Genomic DNA, 25,841 nt, shown 5'->3' on the forward strand with positions numbered 1-25,841 from the left:
CTTAAAAAAAGAAATTAAATATTATACTTCATTCTTTTTAAATGCATTAATTCGCTTTAATTTAAGCGAGACCTTGATTCTTTTTTTTAATTTGTTGCTGAATACGTGGGTTCGGCTGTCGCTTTAAAGGGATGCTCCCGAAATATCTGAATATTCGGTATTTAGAAAAGGTGTGGCAATTTTTGACGTGATAACGTCTTATAATTCGATGTAGCCGGCTGCACGCACCAAAAAATGCGACATGACATTGCTCATACAGCGTTACCTTGCTCATGCGACGTTACCTTGCTTGAACTGCAAGCGAGAGCGCTGACCGAACGACAATGAGACACAATCGGCCCCCGCGTTCGGCAACGTGCGATATCTGGCTCTCTCCTACTTGAGTGAGCACATATGTATATATATATAAATTCACATATTTGTACTTGCATATGCCTTCTTCCTGTGTGCATGGTAATGAACCATTTCTCTATGAGGATTATTAATTTAATTTGCTTGAAGAATTTAAAATAAAACCAATTGTATCATCATCATCCTTACCGAATTTATAATAAGAATAACACAAATAGTAGGAAGTTAAATATCACATTACTATAAATTCACATATTTGTATTTGCATATGCTATTGCAAAATTGACATATCTTTCATGAATTTTCATTTATTGTTTTATCATTTTTCACGTTTGTGTAAATGCAACTTGATCAATTCCATTCCTATTCCATTTACCTCCTTCTCTATGTCCATAAAAATATCTATCAAACAAAGAAAATTAAAGTTTTCTTTTGAAAAATGCAACCATTCCATCAGTATTTTCTAATGACGTTGTCACGTTAAACTATCGTCAGTAAACCGATTTTACAGACAACCTCTTTTTTTTTTTGTTTTTGAAAACATGTAAATATTTAGCGAAAAGTTATATAGTGACATTAAAAAATACCCTTGACTTAAAAAACTGCAAAACCACTACTGTCAGGTAGGAAATCATATATTGTATAAGATCCTCTTCACTTTTTATACTACAATTATAACGTTAGCATAGCCTTGAAATGATAAGCCGTTGCTGTTTAGTTTCACCAAGAGTTCATTAACTACTAAGCTCCGAATTAGTGGTGATAGGAAACCACCTTACGAGCACCCACTGGATGTTTGCCATTATACTACCCGAGCTAGTTGGTGTACCTTTCTCTAGCATATGGTTATACGAAGTTTTATAGGCCTTTCAATTTTAAGTACAAGTTTGAAATGGTTTAAAATTCTCTTTTTTCGTATTTTTTTCCTTGACGTGAATATATTACATAAAAAATGCATGTCGAAATCTTTTATTAATTATGGTAAATCTTTGAATTATGTGCGTATATGATTTTTATTAAAGAATGAACAATATTTTTACATAAAATTTATGGAAATTATGAAAAACAAAAAGTAGGCAAAAATGGTCAAAAGATTAGGATTGTATTATTTCACCCATAAGTATATTTTTGTATTACTGCAATTCCAGAAATATTACATAAAGTAATTTATTTAAAGATTTCACCAAGCAATCGCATACGTCTTTCGTCGAGGGCACTCTATCACAGAAGCAACTATTTCACGAGTTACAGTCAGCCATGATTACGAAAAGCTAGATTTTCTCTCAAAACTGATAACGTTCGCCCGTGAAAAAGCGTGTCATAAAAAAATCACGTGTTTTGCCCAACTTTAAAGTACTCACCAGTAGCCGCTGCTTGAATTTAGGCGTTATAATGATTTAGTTTTACTTTGAAGCGAAGGGCATCTAGAGAATATCAGTAAATGTAGATATGGCGAGCGTCGAAGATTTATATATTACTAATATAACATATTCCCTGTTATAAAATGTGTGAAATATCTTATATATGACAACAGATTATTTATTCATCAATTAAAGTACAACTCAAATATATTTAATACATGGTACGGTACAATACGGTGAGCGTGAGTTAGAAAATATGTATACATTTTTACAAAATTGGTTGGACTAACGTGTAAACGGTCCATTACGAATAAAATTCGTCTTGTGATAAGGTGAATGGAACATTTTGCTGAGTTTAAGGTTACAAGTATGATTTGAGATTATATCCCTTATACACATTATGGACCAAATGTATCTTCGCATTTCTAATGTTGGCAATGCTCACAAAAGGGCATCTACTTTTTTATGAAGGAAAAATACAAAAGGAAGGGAGTTAAGGGCAAGCCTAATGAAACGTTTCTGGACATTTTCAATTCTTAAATATGAACCCACATAGAATGGATGCCAAATGATGCTGCAATATTCGAGGTTTGATCTAACAAGAAAAACTTACAAATTCTTCAGCATAGAAAAATCTTGGAACTCCTTTGAACTCCTTACTACAAAACCGAGCATAGACCTAGACTTAGCTATCATAAAGCCAATGAGATTTTGTCATTAATCATTTCATAAATTTTTGTTATGGTGGTAGTGCCCAACTTGTAATCGAATTCAAAATCTGAACTTTGGTAAGGAGTTATCACCATAACAAGATTTCAATGATGCTAAGTCCTCTTGAAGTCCAATGTAGTCAGTTACGTCCTATATACAGGGTGGGTCATATAGCGTTTGCTTTTTGAACCACCTATTTTTTTGAGAATGGTAACGCAAATGGCATGTCAAATGTGTTCATAATTTACTTAAAGGTTTGAAATTTATGAAATGGGACGCTATATGCTTGAACAAAATTGGGAAATATTGAAAACCTATTTCCAAAGTGGTGAGTCTTCTTCTTCTTTTCTTATTTTCACATCGGTGGCTACGTCAATAAGCAAAATTGTCGGATTTGGGGCTCAGAAAATCCACACGTTACTGTAGAGAAGCAAATGCATCCATAACGAGTCACTGTTTGGTGCGGTTTTTGGTCTGGCGGCATCATCAGGCCATTTTTTTCGAAAATGAGCGAGGAGCCGCGGTTACAGTAAATGGCGAGCGTTACTGTGACATGCTCAACGAGTTGTTTCCAAATTTTGAAGAGGATGACATGGACGACATTTGGTTTCAACATGACGGTGCAACTTGTCACACTGCCAAAGTTACACTCGAACTTTTGGCTACCGTTTTTGAAAACCGAATAATCAGCCGAAATTCCGATATCAATTGGCAGCTGTGACTTTTTTGCGCTCGACGACTTTTTCGTTCGGGTGGAGCAGCAACTCGAGACGATTTTGCGCATATATTACGAGTGTCTTATAGGTAGCATGCAATGAATTTATATACAGATTAACATACGAAAACCGATATATGGAAAACATATTTTGGCCTTGATCAAGTTGGATATTTACATTTTACCGTAAACTATTCAAGAGATTTCAAAAATAGAGCTACAGGTGTTTACACAAATACAATAGAAGGAATTTGGACTGCAATATAGAGAGCTATCCCATACAGAAACAGAAAACTAAAACTTATAAAATTATACCTTTTTATATTTATGTTAAAAAAAGAATTCATCAACTGGATTCCTAATGAGGGACCTATTCATAAACCAATAGTGAGCTTCTATGAACTGGATATAAAGAAATCTAGTCTAAGCAAACACTGTCGCCTCTCACTCGCCGTTCGAGTTGCTAGTTGCTGCATGAAACATCGTGGCGAGTGAGAGTCGCCATTCGAGCGCAAAGGGTTAAGCCCGTCGGACTATTTTTTGTGGGGAGCCGTTAAGGACAAATGCTATGCGAACCATCCAGAGACGATTGATGCTTTAAAACACGAAATCGAAGTTGCCATTCATGAAATTGGAGCCCAAACAATCGAAAATGTGCTTGATCGAATGGCCTACTGTAAAGCCAGTCGTGGCAGTCATTTGAACGATATTATTTTTTTATTCATAAATGACAGTGTTCAATCTTCAAAATAAAAAAAAAAGTTTGAAAAAATATTGATTAGTTTTTTTTTATAGCCGATTCAAAAAGCAAATTTTACATGACCCACCCTATACAACTGTAAATAATCTGCATACATCAGACAAGGCGATGTCAAAAAAATGTCATGAATATCGTTGTCAAAGATTGAAAACAGTCTTGGGCTACAAGATGGTAACAGCCTTGAGGTTCTCCTGAAGTAACTTAACAGTGGCCAGTGTGCCGGATACTGTGCTACGAGAGCCGCATCATTAGTCATAGATATAAAGAGCATTTTCTTTCCTTTTGGGCATTACTTTTCAGTATACTCTGGGAAATTATCACTGAAAGGCTTACACCCACACAATGTTTAGAAATCCCGTAAATTTATTTAAATTCATGTTCAGCAAAACTTCTAAAGCACTACTATACGCTCACAGATAATGAATCAGAAATTTAGTATCAGAGCAGCTTAGACAATGTTCAAGCAGTTTAATTATCCGAGGCAATTAAGCTTTACATTGGGTTATTGGGTTTGGTTTCCACACAGATACAATTAAGCTTACACAATTAGTATTTAATAAATAAAAGAGGTTCGATATAGCTTGTGAAAAATTCGGTATGATGAAAATGGAGAAAAACTTAACTTTAGAACGTTTTTAATTATTATATGATGGATATACCGAAGTTTCGGTTGCCGTAGCCGAATGGGATGGTGCGTGATTATCATTCGGAATCAAGAGAGAACCTAGGTTTCCAGTAGGAAAACGTTTTTTCTAATAGCGGTCGCCTCTCGGAAGGCAATGGCAAACCTCCGAGTGTATTTCTGCCATGAAAAAGCTCTTCATAAAAAAAATATCTGCCGTTCGGAGTCGGCTTGAAACTATATTTCCCCCATTTGCGGAACAACATCAAGACGCACACCTCAAATAGGAGGAGGAGCTCGGCCAAGAAGGTTGTACGTGCCAATTATACATACATACATTTTGAAGTTTTCCACTCAATATAATCGAGTTTTGATTACCGCCTGGCCTTATTCAGAAAACAGTTAATTTCTTTGCTAATACTTCAAAGTTTAAGGAAGGAACAGCTTTTGCTCCTTGCAGCGTTAGAGCAAATGCAACTCGAATATCGTTGTGGAAACTGGTGAATGAAATTTAAAAAAGTTTAGTTCAAATTAATAACGTTTTTTTTTTATTAAAGAATGGACAGTCTGTTTTTGCTTCGGGAGGTCAATTGCAACTCCATTCTCCCGCAGTCCACGGAACTCCTCCGCTCATTATAATGAGAATCATTTTCAAAATTCTAAGAACCAGAACATATTTTCCGTAAAAAATCTTTGTTTCGTTTTTTCTCGATTTAATTTTCATGTCAATTCGGTTTCATGATGCTTCGTTTCCTTTTTACCTTGCTCTTCTTATTAAGCGCACTTTACAGGGTTGTAGGATAATCTTAAACAAATTTCTTGCCAATTAAGTACACTGTCCTGCGAGGTACAGTTTCTAAAACGACTATGGGTGTTTCTTGAAGATTTTTTTGAGCTGAAAACGAATATGACCTTGAAAATGTTCCAGCACGTCAGGATTTTTAGCAATTTGAGGTTAAATAGTCAAAAAATGCAGATTTTGGCCATTTTAAAAAATTTTTTTTTGAGCAAGTTAAATTTTTTTCTTAATTTTCCACAAGGGCATCGCAAAGTACTACTCTTTAGCTTTAAGGTCCATTTTTAAAAATATTTTTGCGATTAATATAAAAAAAGTTATACTATTTTGAATTCGCCCTTTACAGGGGCGTTAGAGAGTTAGAAAGGTTGAATTTGCATATCTTAAAGTCTCCAATTCGCATTATGACGCATTATTAAATTACATGAACGACAAATAAAAGTCCAAAGTCGTGATATCAAACGATCTTGGAGACCTATCCACTGATCCAAGATGAGAGATAAATTGCTTTGCGAAACGACGACGCAGAAAAGCCATTATTTCACGGGTTGTATGGCAAGTAGCACCGTTTCGTTGGAACCAAATGGGTTTCAATTTCCGGCATCAAAAAGTCGTTTTTCACGGCGCGATAGTGTTCGCCATCTTCTGTTACTTATACAAGTACATTGGCGCTAGCCTCGTTTCTTGAAGAAATATGATGATGATTCCTCCAGCCCATAGGCCGCACCCAACGGTTTTTTTCAATTGATCTAATGGCTATTCTTGAATGGCTTTGGGTTGCTTTTCAGCCCAAATACGGAAATTTTGCTTATCGGCGTAGCCATTAAGCCAAAAATGGCCTCATCCCGGTACACCTTAAATTGATGAAATGTCAATGAATACTGAAACAAATTATGTATTTAGTTTGACGATAGTCACACGTGATTTGTCAAAAACCCCTATTGGAATAAGTACTCCCAATCTTATCGTCCTTTACAAATGGATTGGTATTCTGCAATAGAAGGAAATTATTAGAAATTTAGCATTCAGCAAAAATATTACTTTAAAAGCGCTCTAATTGAAGATTATTAAAAACTTTAAAACTCGTTTAATAAATAACAGTTTCCACCAAACGCTCTATGTGTTTAGAATCTTATATTAAAACTTAGATATATGTGTTTTATTTCCATTCATAAAACTAATTTCGATTTAGGTACAATGTGCAAAAATACAATAAAAATGGTGCTTATTTTTGAGTGCCCAGATTTCAGTGTCCTCTCCTGTACATGGATTTACGTTAATAATGATTGGTTTGTGGTTACCAGTCAACAGGGTTCGGGTTTAAAATCCGTAGTATGTTTTCTAGTAGCGGTTGCCCATTGACAGTAAATGACAAACCTCCGAGTGTATTGCAGCCATAAAAATTCAAAAAAACGCTATGCCGATAGCGGGTGCTGTTCCATTTGTGAAACTATTTCAAAGGGTGTTTCTAAAAAAAAGACAAATTACGGACACTATTTCCCCACACTACAAATAATATAATATTTATACGAACGAATGAATCCTTATTTGAGCATTTGACAATAATAAATCGTAATTCGTAATACTAATACAAAATTATAAAGTTGTATTGAGCATTCCTCAAAATCATGTCTTCAAGACAATCGATCGAAAACGATCTATGAATTCAACGAAAGATGTCGTCTTACTGTTCATAAGTTGAAATAAATTATTAATTTGATAGGTAGCCGACTCCAAATATTCACTAAAACAAGCCATAAAATTTCAGTGGCAAATTGTTTGCGATTAGATGGGGACATTAGCATTTGCAGAGCTACGCACAACATAGTAGCTGGTATGAGTAGTAAAACTCGCATTATTAGTCTTAATCTTCCAGAAAATGGATAAATTACTGTAGAATATTTTTCTGTAAGAGGAATCTTAATAGTTTGCTGATGTCTACAAATGATGCTTGATCCCCTCTATGGCAGGATAATCTTTCCTCCCAATGTCGACGACATTTTCATCAACTGCTGTAAGTTTTGGTATTCTGCCACAAGCGGCATCAGTGCCAACTGTGTCTTAAAATAACAATAGATTAGCTAAAACGAAGGGTGTAAGAATGAATTTTCCAAAACTTAACTTGCCAAGGTTGGATGGTTAATATTCAACCAAAATGTGTGGAGAATTCTTGAATAATTTCGTTGTGAGCTAACAATTCTGCTGGTTGTTTTTTTTTAGATGACATTCTTAGTTATCGTTTCGGAAAATGATCCAAACAAAATATAATTTTTTGAAGGAATTCACCTAAAAATATAATTTGCAACGAGGTAGATTGCAGCATGTAAAAAGTAGACTCACATCACAAATTGGAGGAAGAGCTCGACCACACATTCAGGATGAGTTATATTAGCATTAAATCTATTTGTTACGGCATTTTTCATAAATTTTTGTTTACAATTATTTTGTCCAGCATACGAGGTGTGTGTCGCGGGGTACGTATGTATATTCGAATTTCGATTGTTTTGTGGTGATATGTTGGTACTCATGTCTCTCACTCATACAGGCGAGATCGGCCGCTTTGAATGTTCAGTTAATTGTTGACAGCTGCTTTGCTTGCAGGTGTTTCGGCTCGTCTTCGATTTTTACTTATTCAAAAAGATGGATCAAAGAACCTGTAGCAAATTTTGTGTGAAAAACGAAATTAAAGCGTGGGTGCATTCCGAATGTTGACTGTGTCATACGGAGAAGCTACTTTGGACCAAAGCAACGTTTATCGGTGTTCTCAGAAGGCCGAGAAGATGTGAACGACGAAAAACGTGGCGGATGCCCGAGCACTTCAACAACAGACGAAAAAATTGATGAAGTGAAGAAAATGGTATTGGCCAATCGTCGAATCACCGTAAGAGAAGTTGCTGAGGACCTAGACATATCGATTGGCTCGTGCCATTCGATTTGTTTCAAAGATTTGGGCATGAGACGGGTCGCCGCAAAATTCGTACCCCAACTGCTCAATGTCGACCAAAAGCAGCTAATGAGATGTTAGACTCTGTCCGCGACGACCCAAATTTACTCCAGAGGTTCATAACGTGGAGACCAAAGCTCAATCATCTCAATGGAAGCTGCCGCAGGAACCAAGACCGATAAAAGCACGCCAAGGTCGGTCAAATGTAAAAGTTTTGCTTACCGTTTTCTTCGATTGCAGGGGCGTTGTGCTTCACGAGTTCTTGTCACTGGTTAAAACCATCAATAAGGAATATTACCTGCAAGTTATGCGCAATTTACGCGAAGCAATCCGCCAGAAACGCCCAGATTTGTGGAAGAACAAAAATTGGCTCTTACAGCACCAACAGCCCCTGCTCACACATCGGTGCTTGTGCACGACTTTTTGGCCAAAAACAACACACTAATGACGCCACAGCCACCGTATTCCCCAGATCTGGCCCCCTGTGACTTTTTCTTGTTCCCGAAACTGAAGAGGCCCATGAAAGGTCGACGCTACGCTACGATTGACGAGATAAAGACGGCATCGAAGGAAGAGTTGAACAAGATAAAAAAAAAGTATTTTTTGAAGTGCTTAGAAGATTGCAAAGAAATTTGTCACAAGTGCGTAATATCTCATGGGGACTACTTTGAAGGGGAAAAAATAGATATTAATGAATAAATAAATAATTTTTGAAAAAAACACAAAAATCCCAATACATTTTAAACACACCTCGTATGTACTGCTATACGGTAATATAGGCTCTTACCTGTCTTATCTCAAGATATTAAAAACGATTTTCAATTCCAATATACCTATAGGTCGGACTCTTCTCGAGATCTCGAATTCCCTGTCGTTAGATTTTACAAAATTTACTAAAAATTAATTTATTGACTAAAGTTTTTAGAGTTTTCCAGTTAAACTGAAAAGACCAATCTTGAACCCACGCGCAGAAGTACACACATAGCAACATGTGGCTATGATTATTAAATCCAATATGTGGTATGTGGCCTTACTTTTTTCACGGTAACAGTTCACTTTCATAAATGCTTTGATGTTAACTCAAGTCAACTTTTACATAAAAAATTGCACCAGTTTGTTAGTGTTTAGCCAATGAGCCGGCCCGTAAAAAACATTCATGCGTACATATATCCACATATATTCACACACACACATCAATTAAATAGGATTTGTACAAAAGAAATGACCAACCATTAACTCAACAGGTGTACAGTATAAAACAGTTCGCTGACGGATATTTGGTATCATTCACTTCTTGCTATCGCAGCGACAAAGAACCCAGTCTTTAGTTACGAAACTATTCAACACATATCCGAAACATGGCATTCAAGGTAAATTTGAAGCTCGCAATGGTTTAATATAACATTCTCCAATTGCTTGTCAGTACTTATAGTAATGAACCTAATTTGTTTTTTTCTCTACAGTTTGTATTCGCACTCGCTTTCGTCGCTGTTGCCAGCGCTGGATACGCCCCCATTGCGCCGGTATACCATGCAGCACCAGCCTCTGTTGCATACCATGCCGCACCTGTTGCCGTCGCTCAAAAGGTTGTGGTCAAATCGGAGGAATACGATCCTCATCCACAATACAAATTCTCTTATGGCGTTGACGACAAACTGACTGGAGATTCCAAGAGCCAAGTGGAGGAACGTGATGGTGACGTAGTGCGTGGTGAATACTCGCTCATCGACGCTGATGGATACAAACGTACCGTCCAATATACTTCGGATTCAGTGAATGGTTTCAATGCTGTCGTAAATCGTGAACCACTTGTGAAGGCTGTTGCTGTCGCTCCAGTTGTAAAAACTGTGGCCCCAGTTGCTCACTATGCCGCTCCAGTTGCTCACTACGCCGCTCCAGTTGTTCACCATGCCGCTCCAGCTGTGGTGAAGACTGTTGCCCCAGTTGCTCACTATGCCGCTCCTGTAGCTCACTACAGTGCCCCTGTAGCTCATTACTCTGCTCCAGCCGCACATTACACATCGTATGCCGCACCAGCCGTATTAAAGTACCACAATTAAAAACTAGAACCATTATGAATATTTATCTAAATGAATGAACGATTGTATGAAATAGTTTAGTTGATGTTATTCTTATTTATGTGTTACGGATATATTTTGAAATTAAAGCAGAAGCGGAATTGAATACATATATTTTTATTTTTATTTGCATTAAATCTAGGACACTAAGATTCAGTTAAAGTAAAGACATTTTAGTTTCTGCAGTAAGCTATTTTAAGTTTCAATTCAAACAGCAATCCTTGAAAGACATCAGTCAGTTTTTCTGAAATTTGTTTCATATATAAAACCGGATGCGTGTACCAGTGGTTGTCACTTACCAATCCCCGCAGAAAGAAATACTGGCCAGGGTATCCATACGTTGCCCGACGTTTTGGATTGTCGTAATGGACCCACTTTTCATCGCCAGTCACAATTCGATGCAAAAAACCCTTTCTTTTGTGCCGTTGAAGCAGTTGTTCGCATGCCATAAAACGGCGTTCAACGTCTCTTGGCTTCAATTCATACGGCACCCAATGGCCTACCTTTCGGATCATTCCCATGGCTTTTAAACGTTTGGAAATGGTTGATTGATCAACTCCCAAAGTTTTTGCAACCTCTTCTTGCGTTTGAGCCGGATCTTGATCGAGCAATTCCTCCAATTCGGTATCCATGAACTTTGGCGGCGCACCCTCGCGTTCTTCGTCTTCCAAGCCAAAATCACCACTTTTAAAGCGTGCAAGCCACTTCTGGCACGTTCGCTCAGATAGAGCATGCTCACCATAAACTTCCACCAAGATACGATGACTTTCGGCTGCTTTTTTCTTCATATTAAAATAATGAAGAAGAATTCCCCGCAAAAACACATTATTTGGCACGAAATTCGACATTTTCAAGTGTGGTAAAAATATTGTTGTTTACGCTTCAAATAAAAAACTTATACTGACGTTTGTGCCTTACGACAGTAGCTCTCCAATGAATGTTTGGAAATGTGGATCGATGGAATAATAATCAAGTTACGCCATCTGTTGTAAAACCGCACGAACTTATTCATAGTCCTATTAGTAAATACATAGTCCTCTAGTCATCACGATGCATTGGAATTTCCATAGATAAGTCTTAAACTTTGTTATATGGTATAAAAAAATCAACTAAGGTGTAGACAAATTAATAATTTTACTATTGATACGAATTATTCTAGTCAATGGTGAACTAGTATGATTTCTCTTATTTAATACCAGTATCTGGTATTTGGATTTTCCCTGCAGGGTATATACAGGAAAGCATACAATCAGAAAAATGTTGATCGGATTTAAGTATGAATATCGTTTTGGGAAATCAGCTACTTTCGGCTGTAGTCCAGTCATCTGGTAGTTTTGCGAGAGTTTTGAAACTGGATAATTTTTATATATTTTGGGATGCTCTTTTCGAATTTCAACCTTGCCACCTCGTATTGAAATGTTTATAGTTTATGTAGGTGAATATTACTTTGGGGCGCTCGTACGCCAAAAACTATCGATTTTATAAAAAAATCGTAATAACATAAAATGCGGATTGCCGCATTTGGGCGAATGATAATCCAAGATTGATTACCGGAAAACCAATGCACCTACAGAGAGTGACTGTTTGGTGCGGTTTATGGGCCGGCGGCATCATATTTTTTCCAAAATGAGACCGGTCAGGCGGTCAGGCAGTTACTGTGAATAGTGTTCGCTATCGTGAGATGATAACGAACTTTTTATGACCCGAATTGGAAGATATGGATTTGGACGATATGTGGTTACAACACGACGGTGCCACTTGTCACACAGCTAACGAAACAATGGCTCTTTTGCGCGAAAAATTTGATGACCGAATAATCTCGTCGCGGCGATGTCAATTGGCCGCCAAGATCATGTGATTTGACACCGTTGGACTTCTTTCTTTGGGGTTATTTGAAAGAAAAGGTGTACGTCGATAAGCCAGCAACAATTCAAGAGCTAAAGGATGAGATAATTCGGCACATTAACGGCATAGAACCTCAATTATGCCTCAGCGACATCGAAAATTTGGACAATCGGATGGAGGTGTGCTGCCGAGGCCGCGGCGCCCATTTGGGCGATATTTTTTTGTTCCATACGTAATTCAGCCATACCAATATTATCATAATAAGGAGAAATGATAATAATTTCCAAAAAAATTGTATTTTATTCAAAATCAACACCGGCCCTTGAAACTTAACCACCCTTTATTAAAGGACGCGCTGATAACTATACATGTGTGTAATAAAAACCATATAAATCTAGAGCTTCGAGTTTTGTACGAAATTCACAAAAATTCGGTAAATTTGAAAACAAAAATATAAAAATTATAAAATTTTCATGCAGTTTCCTAGTATAATCAATTTTAGCTTAATAAGTTTCAAGTCGCTTAAAAATCGGTTGGTTGGTTTTTAACATTTTTTTCTGAGGTGTTGAGCATTTTCTTCCACATATATGGAGCTCGGAAGAATCTTTAATATATTTTAATATGAGCCAATATGGAAGAACATCATGCTACGAAAAACATGTGGTAAAATGCACTATACTTTTATAAAAACATAAAAAAATGGAAATACAAAAAATTTAAATAACAAAAAAAATAGTTAAAACTTGATAATTCGCCGCGCTCCTATTATTTTGAACACAGATGTATATATAGAACTGAAACGCTAATTAAAACACCAACCAACAATTAAATCCTGTCCTGAACTCTCTTCTGACCACTCGCCAGTCATACTGACAACTCATAGTCCATTGCAGCAAATGATAGATCGATCACATTACAATCATAATACAGACTGGAAGCGTTTACGGCGCTGAACGAATTAAACTTGAACACGAAGCTACCTTTAAAAACTTGACGAAGTTGAGACATCTAAAGCATTTTTCAACGACACGTTAATTCGTTCAGTCACCAAATGTACACCCCCCAACAATAAAATTTGTGAACAATTACATCCTTGCCAAAATAAAAAAGAAACTAAAACAAAAAAGCGAGCTAAGGAAAAAATGGCAGACAACAAGATTTCCTAACGACAAAAAAAGCTCAACAAATTAGTAAAAGAGAAAGACAATAAAATTAATAATCATCTTAAAAATATAGACGCAATAAAATCTTCAAACTACCCCCTTTGAAAAGCGACGAAGAATATGACTGACTGTCCGTTACACTTACCACCAATAAAATGAACAAATGGTCAATGGCACATTTTAAAATGAATGCCAAGGCATAAGTTTGGCTCACACAACAAATAACCAAAAAATTAATGAACAATAAATTTCCTGGATGTGACCTAATTTCTAAAGAATATGTCTGACAATGCAAATATTTACTTGAGAAATATTTTCAACGTTGCTCAAATATCTTCCTAGGGCATGGAAAGTAGCTGAAATCATAGCGATCCCTAAACCAAACATCATATCGACCTATCACGTGGTAACAAAAGCTTTAAAATTCTCGAAAATTTTTTATTTGACCGTATAGAACCTATTATATCAAGCATTAAACAGACACCCAATCACCAATTTGGTTTTTGGAATATTACCACTCGACTATGCAACAAATACTCAGAATGCTACATAAAATTAATTTAAACCAACAACACATTTGGGTGTCAGTTTATCTATACGTGGCTGAAATTTTCGATAAAGTGTGGTACCTTGGATTGCCGCACAAATTAAAATAGTGGTTATTTAATGACTATTATCTCAATACTAAAGGGTTACATTCAATACAAACAACTATGCCAAATATAATGACGCCTGCTCCGGCATCCGACGAATGACCGCAGGCAGTGTATTTGACCAACGTTGTATCTTTTATACAGGTATAAAGCCAATTTACCGACACCGAAGTCAGAAAACAGTATGATTGCAACATTTGCTAACGACACGGCCCTAAAGGTATCCAATAAAGACACAAAAATCTACAAAACGAGCTAAATATAACCTTAAATTGGTTTAAAAAATGGAACAGCAAAACTAATACAGATAAAACAATACAGTTAACCACACAAATAAAGGACAACCATGAAACCGATTAGGGTTGACAATTCTACCGCACAAATTGATAACAAAACCAAATATCTGAGCATTACAATCGACTCCAAATTAAAGTGGCAGGAATACATAAAGAGAATGCATGAATGAAATCAAAATCACTTTCGAAATCTTTACTGGCTGCTTGGGCCTTAGTCTAAATTGTCATTGAAAAATGACGTCCTTTTTATAAACGAGAATTGCACCGATTCGATAATTTGGGATAGGGGTTTGGGGCTCTGATCCTATGTTGCAACGAATTCAAACTAAAATACAATACAATTGGCAGTGCAATAGGAAACGAAAGCAGAATACAGGGCACTTCTAGTGTATCCAATTAAAAAGGCCCTACATTTAGTTTGGAAAATTACTTTTATTCATTTCAAAGTAAAAAATGTGTGAAAATAATAAAAAAGTAAGAATTCACTTACTTTTGCTCAATATGAACACCTTTTGCCTTGGCTATGGCCTTGAGATGGTCCTGAAACGAATCGCATGCTGCCCGAATGTGACTTGCAGGTATGTTGGCCCACTCGCGGGCAATGGCTTCTTTCAGCGCCTCGAGACTAGTGAAACTTTTAGTTCGGACCTTGCTTTCCTAAATGGCCCAAAGAGCATAATCCATTGCATTCGCGTCTGGTGAATTTGAAATCCATTGTGTGAACGTTATGAAGTTCGGAACATTGTTTGATTCACTCGAGCTTTGTGAGACGGTGCCGAGTTCTGTGGAAACGTCTATGGTCTGCCAGCGAAATGTTTGTCTGCCCACGGCTTCAAAGCAACCGCATTTACCCTGATAGAAATGAGCGAGTTGCCATTCTAAATGGTAGTCAGATGGCACTCAAGGCGTTTTCATCGCATGAGGTTAAGTCCTCATTAGTCCTTGAGTGCCTAGAGAAATAAAACTGACTAGGAATGCGCAATTGCATCTGGCTCACATGGATATGGCGTCGCTACTAACAGAACCCGAGCCCTTCCTTGTTATAGGACAAAACACCATCACGGAGAAACTTAGGAGTGAAGAGCTAAGGATAAGAGACGTGAGTTGGCACAAATTATAGGACTATGCCGGGCGAAAGGGGTACAATCAAAGGGGGCTCAGGAAACTCATAACCCTCATTCCCATAAATGGGAATGCTCACTGGCATTCTCACAGGTTACTGCAGATTGCGTAGTCATCTACACAGGATACGGGGGTGGTTCCCTTACCCCTGTCGTTTCTGCGACCCTAGAGACTGTAGCATATTTTCTTTTCGAATATGATACTATAGCGCGAAGAAGGTTGAGACATCTCGTTCGGATCTGGCCGGAAGAAAAGCACATGAACTCTGTCCAACCCAGCTCTTTCTTAGGTTTATTAAGGAAACTGGGTTTTGAGGAGATGCTGTGATGAGTAGAGGGCATAAAAGACCAAGAGAGCGAAGTGCAAACCTCATTTTCATTCATTCAGTCATTAATCCGTTTTTTACTAAAATATTCCCATTTCGTACTACATAAATGTGCCATTATGCCTACCTAATGAAGCAGTCACCCCAGTCCCATTCAAAATTGTAATGCAAGTTATTTATTAGTCTAATATAACTAAATAAATAAATTTATTAAAGAATTTCTAATTTACTATATCCTTTCTGCGGATTTGTGGCACCAGTTTATTGCAAATGCTTCACTGTGTAGGTGTACTACCACTTTGGGGAAAATTAAATACGAAAAAAGAACTACAGGAAAATTTCATACAAAGCATTCAAAGTTATACGTGCCACACACTGTGATTTTATGTATATAATGTTGTTTTTTTTAACAACAATGTATTCCTTGGCAACTATCTTGGCATCAGAGTTAAAACGTTTTCTCATTTTAGGTAATGTTTAAAAGAGATTCGAAACAATGATAAATAAAAGCATGATACAAAATATATCCGTGAGTAGACACATTCTCTTTCGCTGCAAAATCCGGTGTAAACCTTATTGGTAAGTAATAAATTCTATTGAATCATCAACGAACGTCACTACAAATCCAAAAGCAATACGACCTTTGAAAGCACGTTACGAAAGACACAACAAACGATTATAATACATACCATATGTATATATTGTATGTATACACGTGCATATATTAGGGTGTGCCATTTCTAGAAATTCAGATTTACAAAGAAAGTCTGGGTAGACTATTAGTTGAGAAAGTCAATAATATACGTAAGGTACTGAAAACAGTACGGCCAGCTTCAAACGTGTTTTCCCGCACAAGTTTTCCGAAAGACATTAAGTATTCTTCAAAAGCATCTTGTTATAACGCGAGTTTTCGAACAGATACTTGTTATATTGTAGATTTACAGAGACAGATTCACCAATTATACTGTGGAACAAAAAAAAAAAACAATGATTGAAAGTAGGCTAGGAAAAAGCTTCACACTTAATAGGACTATGAATAAGTTCGTGCGGTTTTTTTCGAAATTTGAAACTTTATTGACGTAAAATGGTTACAAATTTAATATTCAAAATATTGTCCATCGCTTACTACTACTTTTTCCCATCTTTCTGGCAATTCACGGATTCCCTTTGTGAAAAATTCGGTCGGTTTTGCCGCAATCCACGAATCGATCCATTTTTTGACTTCATCGTAATTACGGAAGTGCTGGTCAGCCAGGCCATGTTGCATCGATCGGAAGAGATAGTAATCGGATGGCGCAAGGTCTGGACTATACGGCGGGTGGGGTAGGGCATCCCATTTGAGCGTTTCTAAGTATGTTTTGACCACTTGTGCAACATGTGGCCGAGCATTGTCATGTTGCAAAATAACTTTGTCGTGTCTATCGGCGTATTGCGGCCGTTTTTCTCGCAGTGCTCGGCTCAAACGCATCAATTGTCGTCGGTAGACATCCCCCGTAATCGTTTCATTCGGTTTCAGTAGCTCATAATACACAACACCCAGCTGGTCCCACCAGATACACAGCATAACCTTCAGGCCATGAATATTCTGCGCCGACGTCGATGTTGAAGCATGGCCAGGGTATCCATACGTTGCCCGACGTTTTGGATTGTCGTAATGGACCCACTTTTCATCGCCAGTCACAATTCGATGCAAAAAACCCTTTCTTTTGTGCCGTTGAAGCAGTTGTTCGCATGCCATAAAACGGCGTTCAACGTCTCTTGGCTTCAATTCATACGGCACCCAATGGCCTACCTTTCGGATCATTCCCATGGCTTTTAAACGTTTGGAAATGGTTGATTGATCAACTCCCAAAGTTTTTGCAACCTCTTCTTGCGTTTGAGCCGGATCTTGATCGAGCAATTCCTCCAATTCGGTATCCATGAACTTTGGCGGCGCACCCTCGCGTTCTTCGTCTTCCAAGCCAAAATCACCACTTTTAAAGCGTGCAAACCACTTCTGGCACGTTCGCTCAGATAGAGCATGCTCACCATAAACTTCCACCAAGATACGATGACTTTCGGCTGCTTTTTCCTTCATATTAAAATAATGAAGAAGAACTCCCCGCAAAAACACATTATTTGGCACGAAATTCGACATTTTCAAGTGTGGTAAAAATATTGTTGTTTACGCTTCAAATAAAAAACTTATACTGACGTTTGTGCCTTACGACAGTAGCTCTCCAATGAATGTTTGGAAATGTGGATCGATGGAATAATAATCAAGTTACGCCATCTGTTGTAAAACCGCACGAACTTATTCATAGTCCTATTAGAATTTTGAATTGAGCCGGAAAATCAGTTTTTATAGAATGAGGCATATACTTACATCGTTTTTCATCCATTCAATCATTCACCGATTCCGAGTTTTCCCCCGAGCCGAGCCTCAACGGATTTTAATAATTTTTGGCTCGTTGAAAACATAAACATAAGCATTCTTAAAATCATACAAGTTTTTTACGAACTAAATATTATAAAAAATATGTTATTGAGTGATGAAAATCTTTATTTCGACCTTTACGCGCTCCTTTGCGCTGTCTATCAATATGTCGATTGCAGCTGATAGTTCACAAGTGCCTAATATGTTTGGCGTAGAACCCCATTTGCAAATATTATAAATCTTCCAATAGGGTGAACAAAATAGTCGCTTAAAACGCAATACAAAATTAAAAAAACTCATTAGTATAGTTAGTATATTTTTTAATATTTTCAAATTTTTTTTTCCTATGTATAATTTTTGGATTTATTTTGAAGCAGTATTTAATTTAATTTGCTTAAAGTTTCACTGAATTTGGAAATAGTTTGATTTGATTTGAATAATTTTGCCTCTATTTTGAAAAAGTTTTCGTGATTTGATTGTTAAATAAATGACACACATACATATATACATAATATAATAATACAACAATGAAATAAAGATTTAAAAATGTATTGTAAAGTAGAGCTTAAGTATTGGTTCTTAACGCACCAGTTCACAACCCAGTGAATTTTCCTGCAGGGTATTCACGCACATATTACTTATATATTATCAAGTGCGCTATTCATACTTCTTTCTTTGACCACGTGAAATATTTAATAGAGCCATTTAGTAATTTGGCTATTTGATTCAGTTGTTTGTGCCAAGTACTTGTCTGCCAACTCTTACAAATGAAACAAGCCACTGAATTTGTTGGCGCGAACAGAGCATTGGATGTATTAACTGATTACTCCTATGCTCGCTACAGTTTCGATGTTTTACGACGTGTTTATGTACAGTGGGGGATCTTGATCATGTGCATACATAAACAAAAAAAAAAAAACATACATCTGTATAGAGTACACCAAAAATTTTGTATATGACTTAGTAATTGTTTTATTGGAGTTAAAAGGTTTTCTATTTTAAGTTGAAGAAAGAAAGGGAATGCTTTTAAATAAAATGGAATCTTTTATGATTCAAGGTCTGAATAGAAACGCTGCTGTACTTATTTGTTAAAAAAAAAAAGTGTGCTTTTTTACTTGTTTGTTAACTTTTCGGAGCACACAGCTTTCAAATCCTTTTCACACCACTTTTACTATCAGGGGAAAAAACATTTTTTAGTTATTTCAGAGAAATTCTAAAGTAATTTACATTTTTTTATCAAATGGGGTAAGCATTACTTATACTTATATTCTGCACACACCAGATTTTCAAAATTTAAGGGCTACAATGATTTAAGGCAATAATAAAAAGGAGGCGTCAAATACGGTAGAGTGTTTTTGAAAAACTTCGGGACTTTTAGAAACGTACAGATGAAGAGTAGCAAGTGCTGCTGCCATGTAGTAAGGACAAGGAATAATCCAAAATGATTTTGTTTTATACCGCACCAAAATAAGTAAAGGCAATCATGTTTTTAAATGCCAATGAAAATAAATTTTTAACTTTTATCCCTTTCAAATATTTTCCACTTGTGAACTAGACAGCTGCAGTATACTTATACAAAGAGATAAGCAATGGAGAGCATAAATGTCAAAATACAGATTTTCTTCACTAAATATTATCATTTTTTAATTAGTATTAAAGTTAACCAAAAATAAATTGGATGATTAATTGGTAAGTACATATTCGTACTTGCACTAACCACTATTTATTTGTACCCGTATGGTTTCTTTTCACACTCACTCCATTGCAAATTTATAAACCCAACAAAATTTGTTTATGAAACTATAGTTCATGCTACAACAAAAACCATATAATGCAAACTTTCAAGCTTTGATCTAAGTTTTTCAAACTTTCACCACGACTTTTAACTCTTTAACCGGAATTTTTACAATTCATGAATTATATTTTATTATTAATTTTCTTCGTCTTAATTTACTTCAAATTAATTTTGTTAATTCTCTGCATAGAACCTTGGACCCCATATTTGTAAGTAATAACTCCTAAAAATAAGCATCATTTACTCTTAGTTGTCAAACTCGACTTTTACTGTTTTGCTACTGTTCCGTCTGGTGCCAGGTTACTGGATATTAATTGGGATAATTTATTTGCTAAACTTGACACATCTAGTAGTTTTTCTGCTTTTAAGTCCATTTTGTCTAAACTCTGCTTAAATAACATTCCGCTCAGAAAGAAAAAGCCTTATAAATTACTCTTGTAATCTAAGGCTTTGAAAAAGCTAGAAAATCTTAAAAACACTTATTTCAAGAAGTTTAAGTCCACGAAGAATCATTTGTATTTCAGTTACTATAAGCAAATGTTAAGGATTTCAACAATTTAAATAAATCTTTCTATAATAGCTATGTTAACAACATGAAGTTAAACATTAAAGTAAATCCCAAAACCTTATGGAAATACTTAAAATCTAGAAGGAGTAGTGCCAGTGTTGCCACTGGTATCTTTTTTGATAATAGTCAAGCGCGAAGACCAAGTGAAGCGGCAATCTTATTTGCTGAGTTTTTTAAATCTAATTTTGTTGACGAAGAACTTGATCTTCCGTCCGACTTTTCTTCTGACTTAGTTTATGCCCTGAACTTTGCCTCTCTCCTCAGGATATTAGTAATGATTTATTTAAATTGAAATCATCCTCTCAAACTGATGCTGATGAACTTTCAGCAGTTTTGATAAAAAATTGTCCGACTTTGGTCTATCCACTGAAAATTATTTTCAACAAAACTTCATAGTTGGGGTGTTTCATTGACGCATAGAAGCTCACTTTCATTACGCCCTTCTTTAAGAGTGACAATAAAAAAGACATTAGAAATTATGGCATTTTTATTGTCACTATCAGCTATCGACTTGGCGGCCGCCGTAGCCGAATGGGTTGGTGCGTGATTACCATTCGGAATTCACAGAGAGGTCGTTGGTTCGAATCTCGGTGAAAGCAAAATTAATAAAAACATTTTTCTAATAGCGGTCGCCCCTCGGCAGGCAATGGCAAACCTCCGAGGGTGTTCCTGCCATGAAAAAGCTCCTCATAAAAATATCTGTCGTTCGGAGTCGGCTTGAAACTGTAGGTCCCTCCATTTGTGGAACAACATCAAAACGCACACCACAAATAGGAGGAGGAGCTCGGTCAAACACCTAACAGAAGTGTACGCGCCAATTATTTATTTTTTTTTTTTTATCAGCTATCGACTATTGCTAAAATTTTTGAGCACTCGATCAATGCAAAGCTGACCTTTACAGTTAAATCTCCAATCAACATAAGTCACACAACACATATTGTATATTTTACTGCACTGATTCTTTCTCGGCTGCTTTCCAGGTCGCCTCCGACAAAGTTTCTCATAAAATCTTGATTAAAAAATTAGCTTGTTTTGGCTTTCATTCTGCATTTCTGCAGTTTATAATCTCTTATTTGAGTAATAAACGTTGTATTGTAACAATATATGGCATTTCATCTACTCCCTTTGCTGCCACCTCTGGTGTTTCGCAAGGAAGTATCTTGGGACCGCTTTTATTTGTGTTATTTATTAATGAAATCAAAAGTTGTTTCCCCATTGTTACATTTTTGCTTTATGCTGATGACCTTGAGATCTTTTCAGCGATCAAGACTCGAGAGGATGCCATGAAACTTCAAGCCGATATGAATAGATTTTACTTGTGGTGGCGAAATTCACGTCTTTCGCTGAACTTATCTAAAAGCTTTCGACTATCTTACTCGAAAACATCTAACATTTTGTGCACTAAGTACAGCATATCGACAAGTATCTTGCAGTGTGTTGCGAGTTTAAGGACCTTGGCGTTATCTTTGATAGCAAATTTTCTTTTAGTAACCATATAAATTATATTATTTCGAAGTCTTTCTCAACGTAGGGCTTCGTCATTCGGAATGCCACTAAGTTTTCTGCTCCCTATGCCATTAAGTTACTCTATACATCTTCTGTTAGGTCTCATTTAAAATATCCTGCTTTTATTTGGAAATATTGTAGTCAGCAAGCTATCAATCAAACGTGTGCAAAAAACATTTATCAAATATGCGATTCGGTCTCTGAATTTTATTGATCCCATGCCATCATATTCTGCTCGTCTCATGCTTATAAGCCTCAAGTGCTTAGAAATTCGTAGGTCTGTACTGTGTCTGTCTTCTACTCATCATATTATTTGTGGAGTAATTGATTAATCCTTCTTGTTGGAAAGGATTTAATTTAAAGTTCCTCAGCGATCTCTTACGAACTTCTACGCTTTTTGATAGGGGAAACTTTAAAACTAAGTATGCAAGTAATGCTCCCATTACCGATTTTTTAAATCTCTTGAATTCTATGGCAGAGTTGTTTTTAAATACATGTAATATATTAGTAGTTTAATCGAAGCAACGTTTGTATCATAGTCTGTAAGGATGGTAATTCATAGACTTAAATAAATAAATAAAGGAAATAAATAAATTTGATTATTTCATACGTCGACCAAAATTTGTTTGGTGATAACCGATATAGAGACTATTTCTTTTATATAAACACCCTTTTCGGGTGTTTGGCCGAGCTCTTCTTCCTATTCATGGTGTACGTCTGAATGTTGTTCCACATATGGAGGGCCCTACAGAACCGCAAATGGTTTTTCATGAGGAGCTTTTTCATAGCACAAATACACTCGGAGCTTTGTCATTGCATTCCGAGGGGCGACTGCTATTAAAAAAAAATTGTTCAATTATTTTGGTGTTTCATGCACGGAGGTTTGCACCCACGCACTTCCGATAAATAGTCACGCGCCGACCCATTCAGGTACGATGGCCGCCAAATGTGCTTAACATTTGATTAATGGGAGATGATCGTATTTGTTGCAAACATCAATTTTGCTCATCTTCACTCAAGAAACATTTGTACTACACTTGAAGCTTTCAACTTATTTATTATTTATGGCCCTTTTGTGTGGAGTACTACCACTGTACGGCACGTCGGCACTTATGTAGTTAAAGTCGCGTTTATTGTACTCTATTTTGACTGAAAGGTGTGAAATGTTGGCCAGGTTTTGCCAGCCGGCCGTAGAAAATCGTATCGCGAACATGACATTGAAATTCCACTGGCAAACGGAATTTCCTAATTGTTAAACACTTATGTATATTCGCTCGTCATTTAGACGTGTAAGTATGTACGTAAATACACATTTATACATAACTTGGAGTAATGTAGATTATACGTAGTGGGGTGATTGTTGTTTGTTTTTAGTGCGGCCAGTAATATGAGTGTGCGCGTATATAGAGTAATGAAATCAAAAAGTTCTCATTAATACCCAAATGGGATCGAATAGGCGGTTCGTGAGACTTTTTGTTTATTAAGATATTTTTTGTCTGTTATTAATAATCCTCCGAAATGAAACATATGTAGTAGTACAATAGATTTACAGGTTTTCAATGCAGTACATTTTTGGTATGCTATCGCATATTTCCGGTTCGTGATTCTTAACGCTTTGTGCTCTGATTTGGTATAAAGCCATTCAGCATCTACTATATTAGAGTAGCAAGAAATGTTTATAAATGCATTTGTCATAAAGGAATTGGACAGATAATATTGAGTAAAAGTAACGTGGGTGTTAGCGGCCAAAAGTCCGTTTAAATACGACTTTAGAAATTAAGGCGAAATCTATTTTTCGTTGGGTGTATATTATTTCACATACTTGCATGCAAAAATGGTGGTTTTGGTCATTGCATTTGCAAACTCTCCATCCTGGGCATAGGCTTGACATCTGTTTTTTTGTTTTTTTTTTTTTGTGATACAACACAACATTTGAATGGCTAAGAGGCTTACATGGCAAATTAACCCACTGCACAACAACTTTCCCAAAATCTGTACCTACTGTATGATAATACTCGTACTCTTACTAATGTCAAACACATCCTCAACTAAACTAAACCGTCTTAGTAAAACTATATCTTAGTATGGAAGGTCTCTATGATGTGAATAAAGCAACAGTTGTAATAGTTGCTTTTTATTCGCAACAACGTTGTGGGACAATACCAACAACGAAATACTACTATTGTAGAACGATTCGTAATAGTTTCATTCTACGCCAGTTCATATTAAAGTTCAATCACACACGGCTCACGAGATTAGCTCTTTGGCTTTTGTGGGAATTTTTTCGCTAAATTGTTGAGCCGCTTTATTATTTATCTTCATTTGATTTTTATATACACATTTGTATTACTTATTTAGTACGTCCGTGCAACATGACACGTATGTATGAACGTGCAACATCTATCGGAAGAGTTAGTGGCTTTATATAACCCAATACATTTTTCGTTGCTCTTGATGGATGTAGTGGGGTGAGACGTCTTTACCAACTATCCAAGTGGGCAACCACAGTTTTATGCAAGAAGGTGGTGGAAATGTTAAAAATTACCATCGAGTGTTATCTAAAATTAAATTGCAACGTTGCACAAAAGTAACGCGACTGGTGCACTCTGTTTATTTAGTGAATTACTTGGTGAATGCGTTAATTCGTCCCCAAGTCGACAGTCGTGTGAATATTTGTCAAATTATTTAACAGTTTACTGCAAGATCAGCCATAGGGCACTTTTCGCTGATATTACGAGTATTGCTGCTAAAATATATACATATGTACACCAAGTACAGTTATGTTAAATAAAGAAACAAAAATTAAAAAACAAAAAAATTCTTTGTATGAGCTATTTTAGACTCTGTTTTCTTACAACACTCGAAGCAACTTGATAAGTGTTACAGATGCATAATAGCACTAAGCAACTAAAATTTATGGAGATTTCCTTTCTCCTAAAAAATTTTGTCTTTTCATTGCCCTCTACTTCTTTGTGCTGGCAGTTGGTTACCCTCAAAATCAGCTGACTACTTAAACCGTTTATATTAAGCTACTCGTATACCTTCTTCTTCTTGAGTTTAACAAAGCGCGCAAGTCATTTCTTTCTCGGCTGTCATTCTTATCGGTGTTAGTGCTAGTTCCTAGATAAACAAAGTCTTTTACAACCTCGAAATTATAACTGTCAACAGTGATGTATGTAGGTGCCGATACGCAAGTGTGCCGACTGTTTGTTTGATGACAGGAGATACTTCGTTTTGTCCTCGTCCACCACCAGACCCATTCGGTTTGCTGCGCGGCCTTAACAGCGTGATTGTTAAGGCCGATGATTTCAATATCATCGGCATACACCAACAATTGTACGCTTTTATACGCTACGCGTATGCCAGGCAAAGATAAATACATACTCTTGTAATATCCTAGACAGACGGTAGCATTAATCAGGATTAAAGATTTAATTCGGAATTCAAGACTTAATCCTCATGATTTAATCGAATTATGGGAGTTTAACCGGATTGGGGGAATTTTCGATGGCAACATTGCCGAAAAGGGGCAGTTAATATATGTTGTGGATGTTGTCACATGGACACATTAATTGTTTTAATTTTTCTAAGCAGTTTGAGAAATAGCAATTTACGATTTTTTTTTATAATAAATAATTATTTTTTAGTATCATGGCAGCTAGTACCCGCATTTGTGGTCTGTGGTCCATCTTTTACTAACAAAATTACCCAATAAGCAAATCAAATGTTCACTAATCCGCGTAACAACCGTCTACATTTTTAACAGAATTAACTGCGACGGTAATCCCGATTAAAGCAGCCGTCTGTCTAGACT

At 36.4% G+C, this 25,841-nt stretch overlaps 1 protein-coding gene across 1 annotated transcript; it reads left to right on the plus strand.

Moving 5' to 3' along the window:
• The first annotated feature begins 9,555 nt into the window (after positions 1-9,555).
• Positions 9,556-10,430, plus strand: LOC128871939 (larval cuticle protein A2B-like). Its single transcript, XM_054114128.1, has 2 exons — positions 9,556-9,630; positions 9,724-10,430. Exons 1-2 carry the CDS (start codon positions 9,619-9,621, stop codon positions 10,318-10,320), a joined length of 609 nt encoding a protein of 202 aa, XP_053970103.1. The 5' UTR covers positions 9,556-9,618; the 3' UTR covers positions 10,321-10,430.
• The last annotated feature ends 15,411 nt before the right edge of the window (positions 10,431-25,841 follow it).

This window comes from Anastrepha ludens, chromosome 2 (assembly GCF_028408465.1).
Source record: "Anastrepha ludens isolate Willacy chromosome 2, idAnaLude1.1, whole genome shotgun sequence".
In the NCBI taxonomy this organism is placed as follows: domain Eukaryota; kingdom Metazoa; phylum Arthropoda; class Insecta; order Diptera; family Tephritidae; genus Anastrepha; species Anastrepha ludens.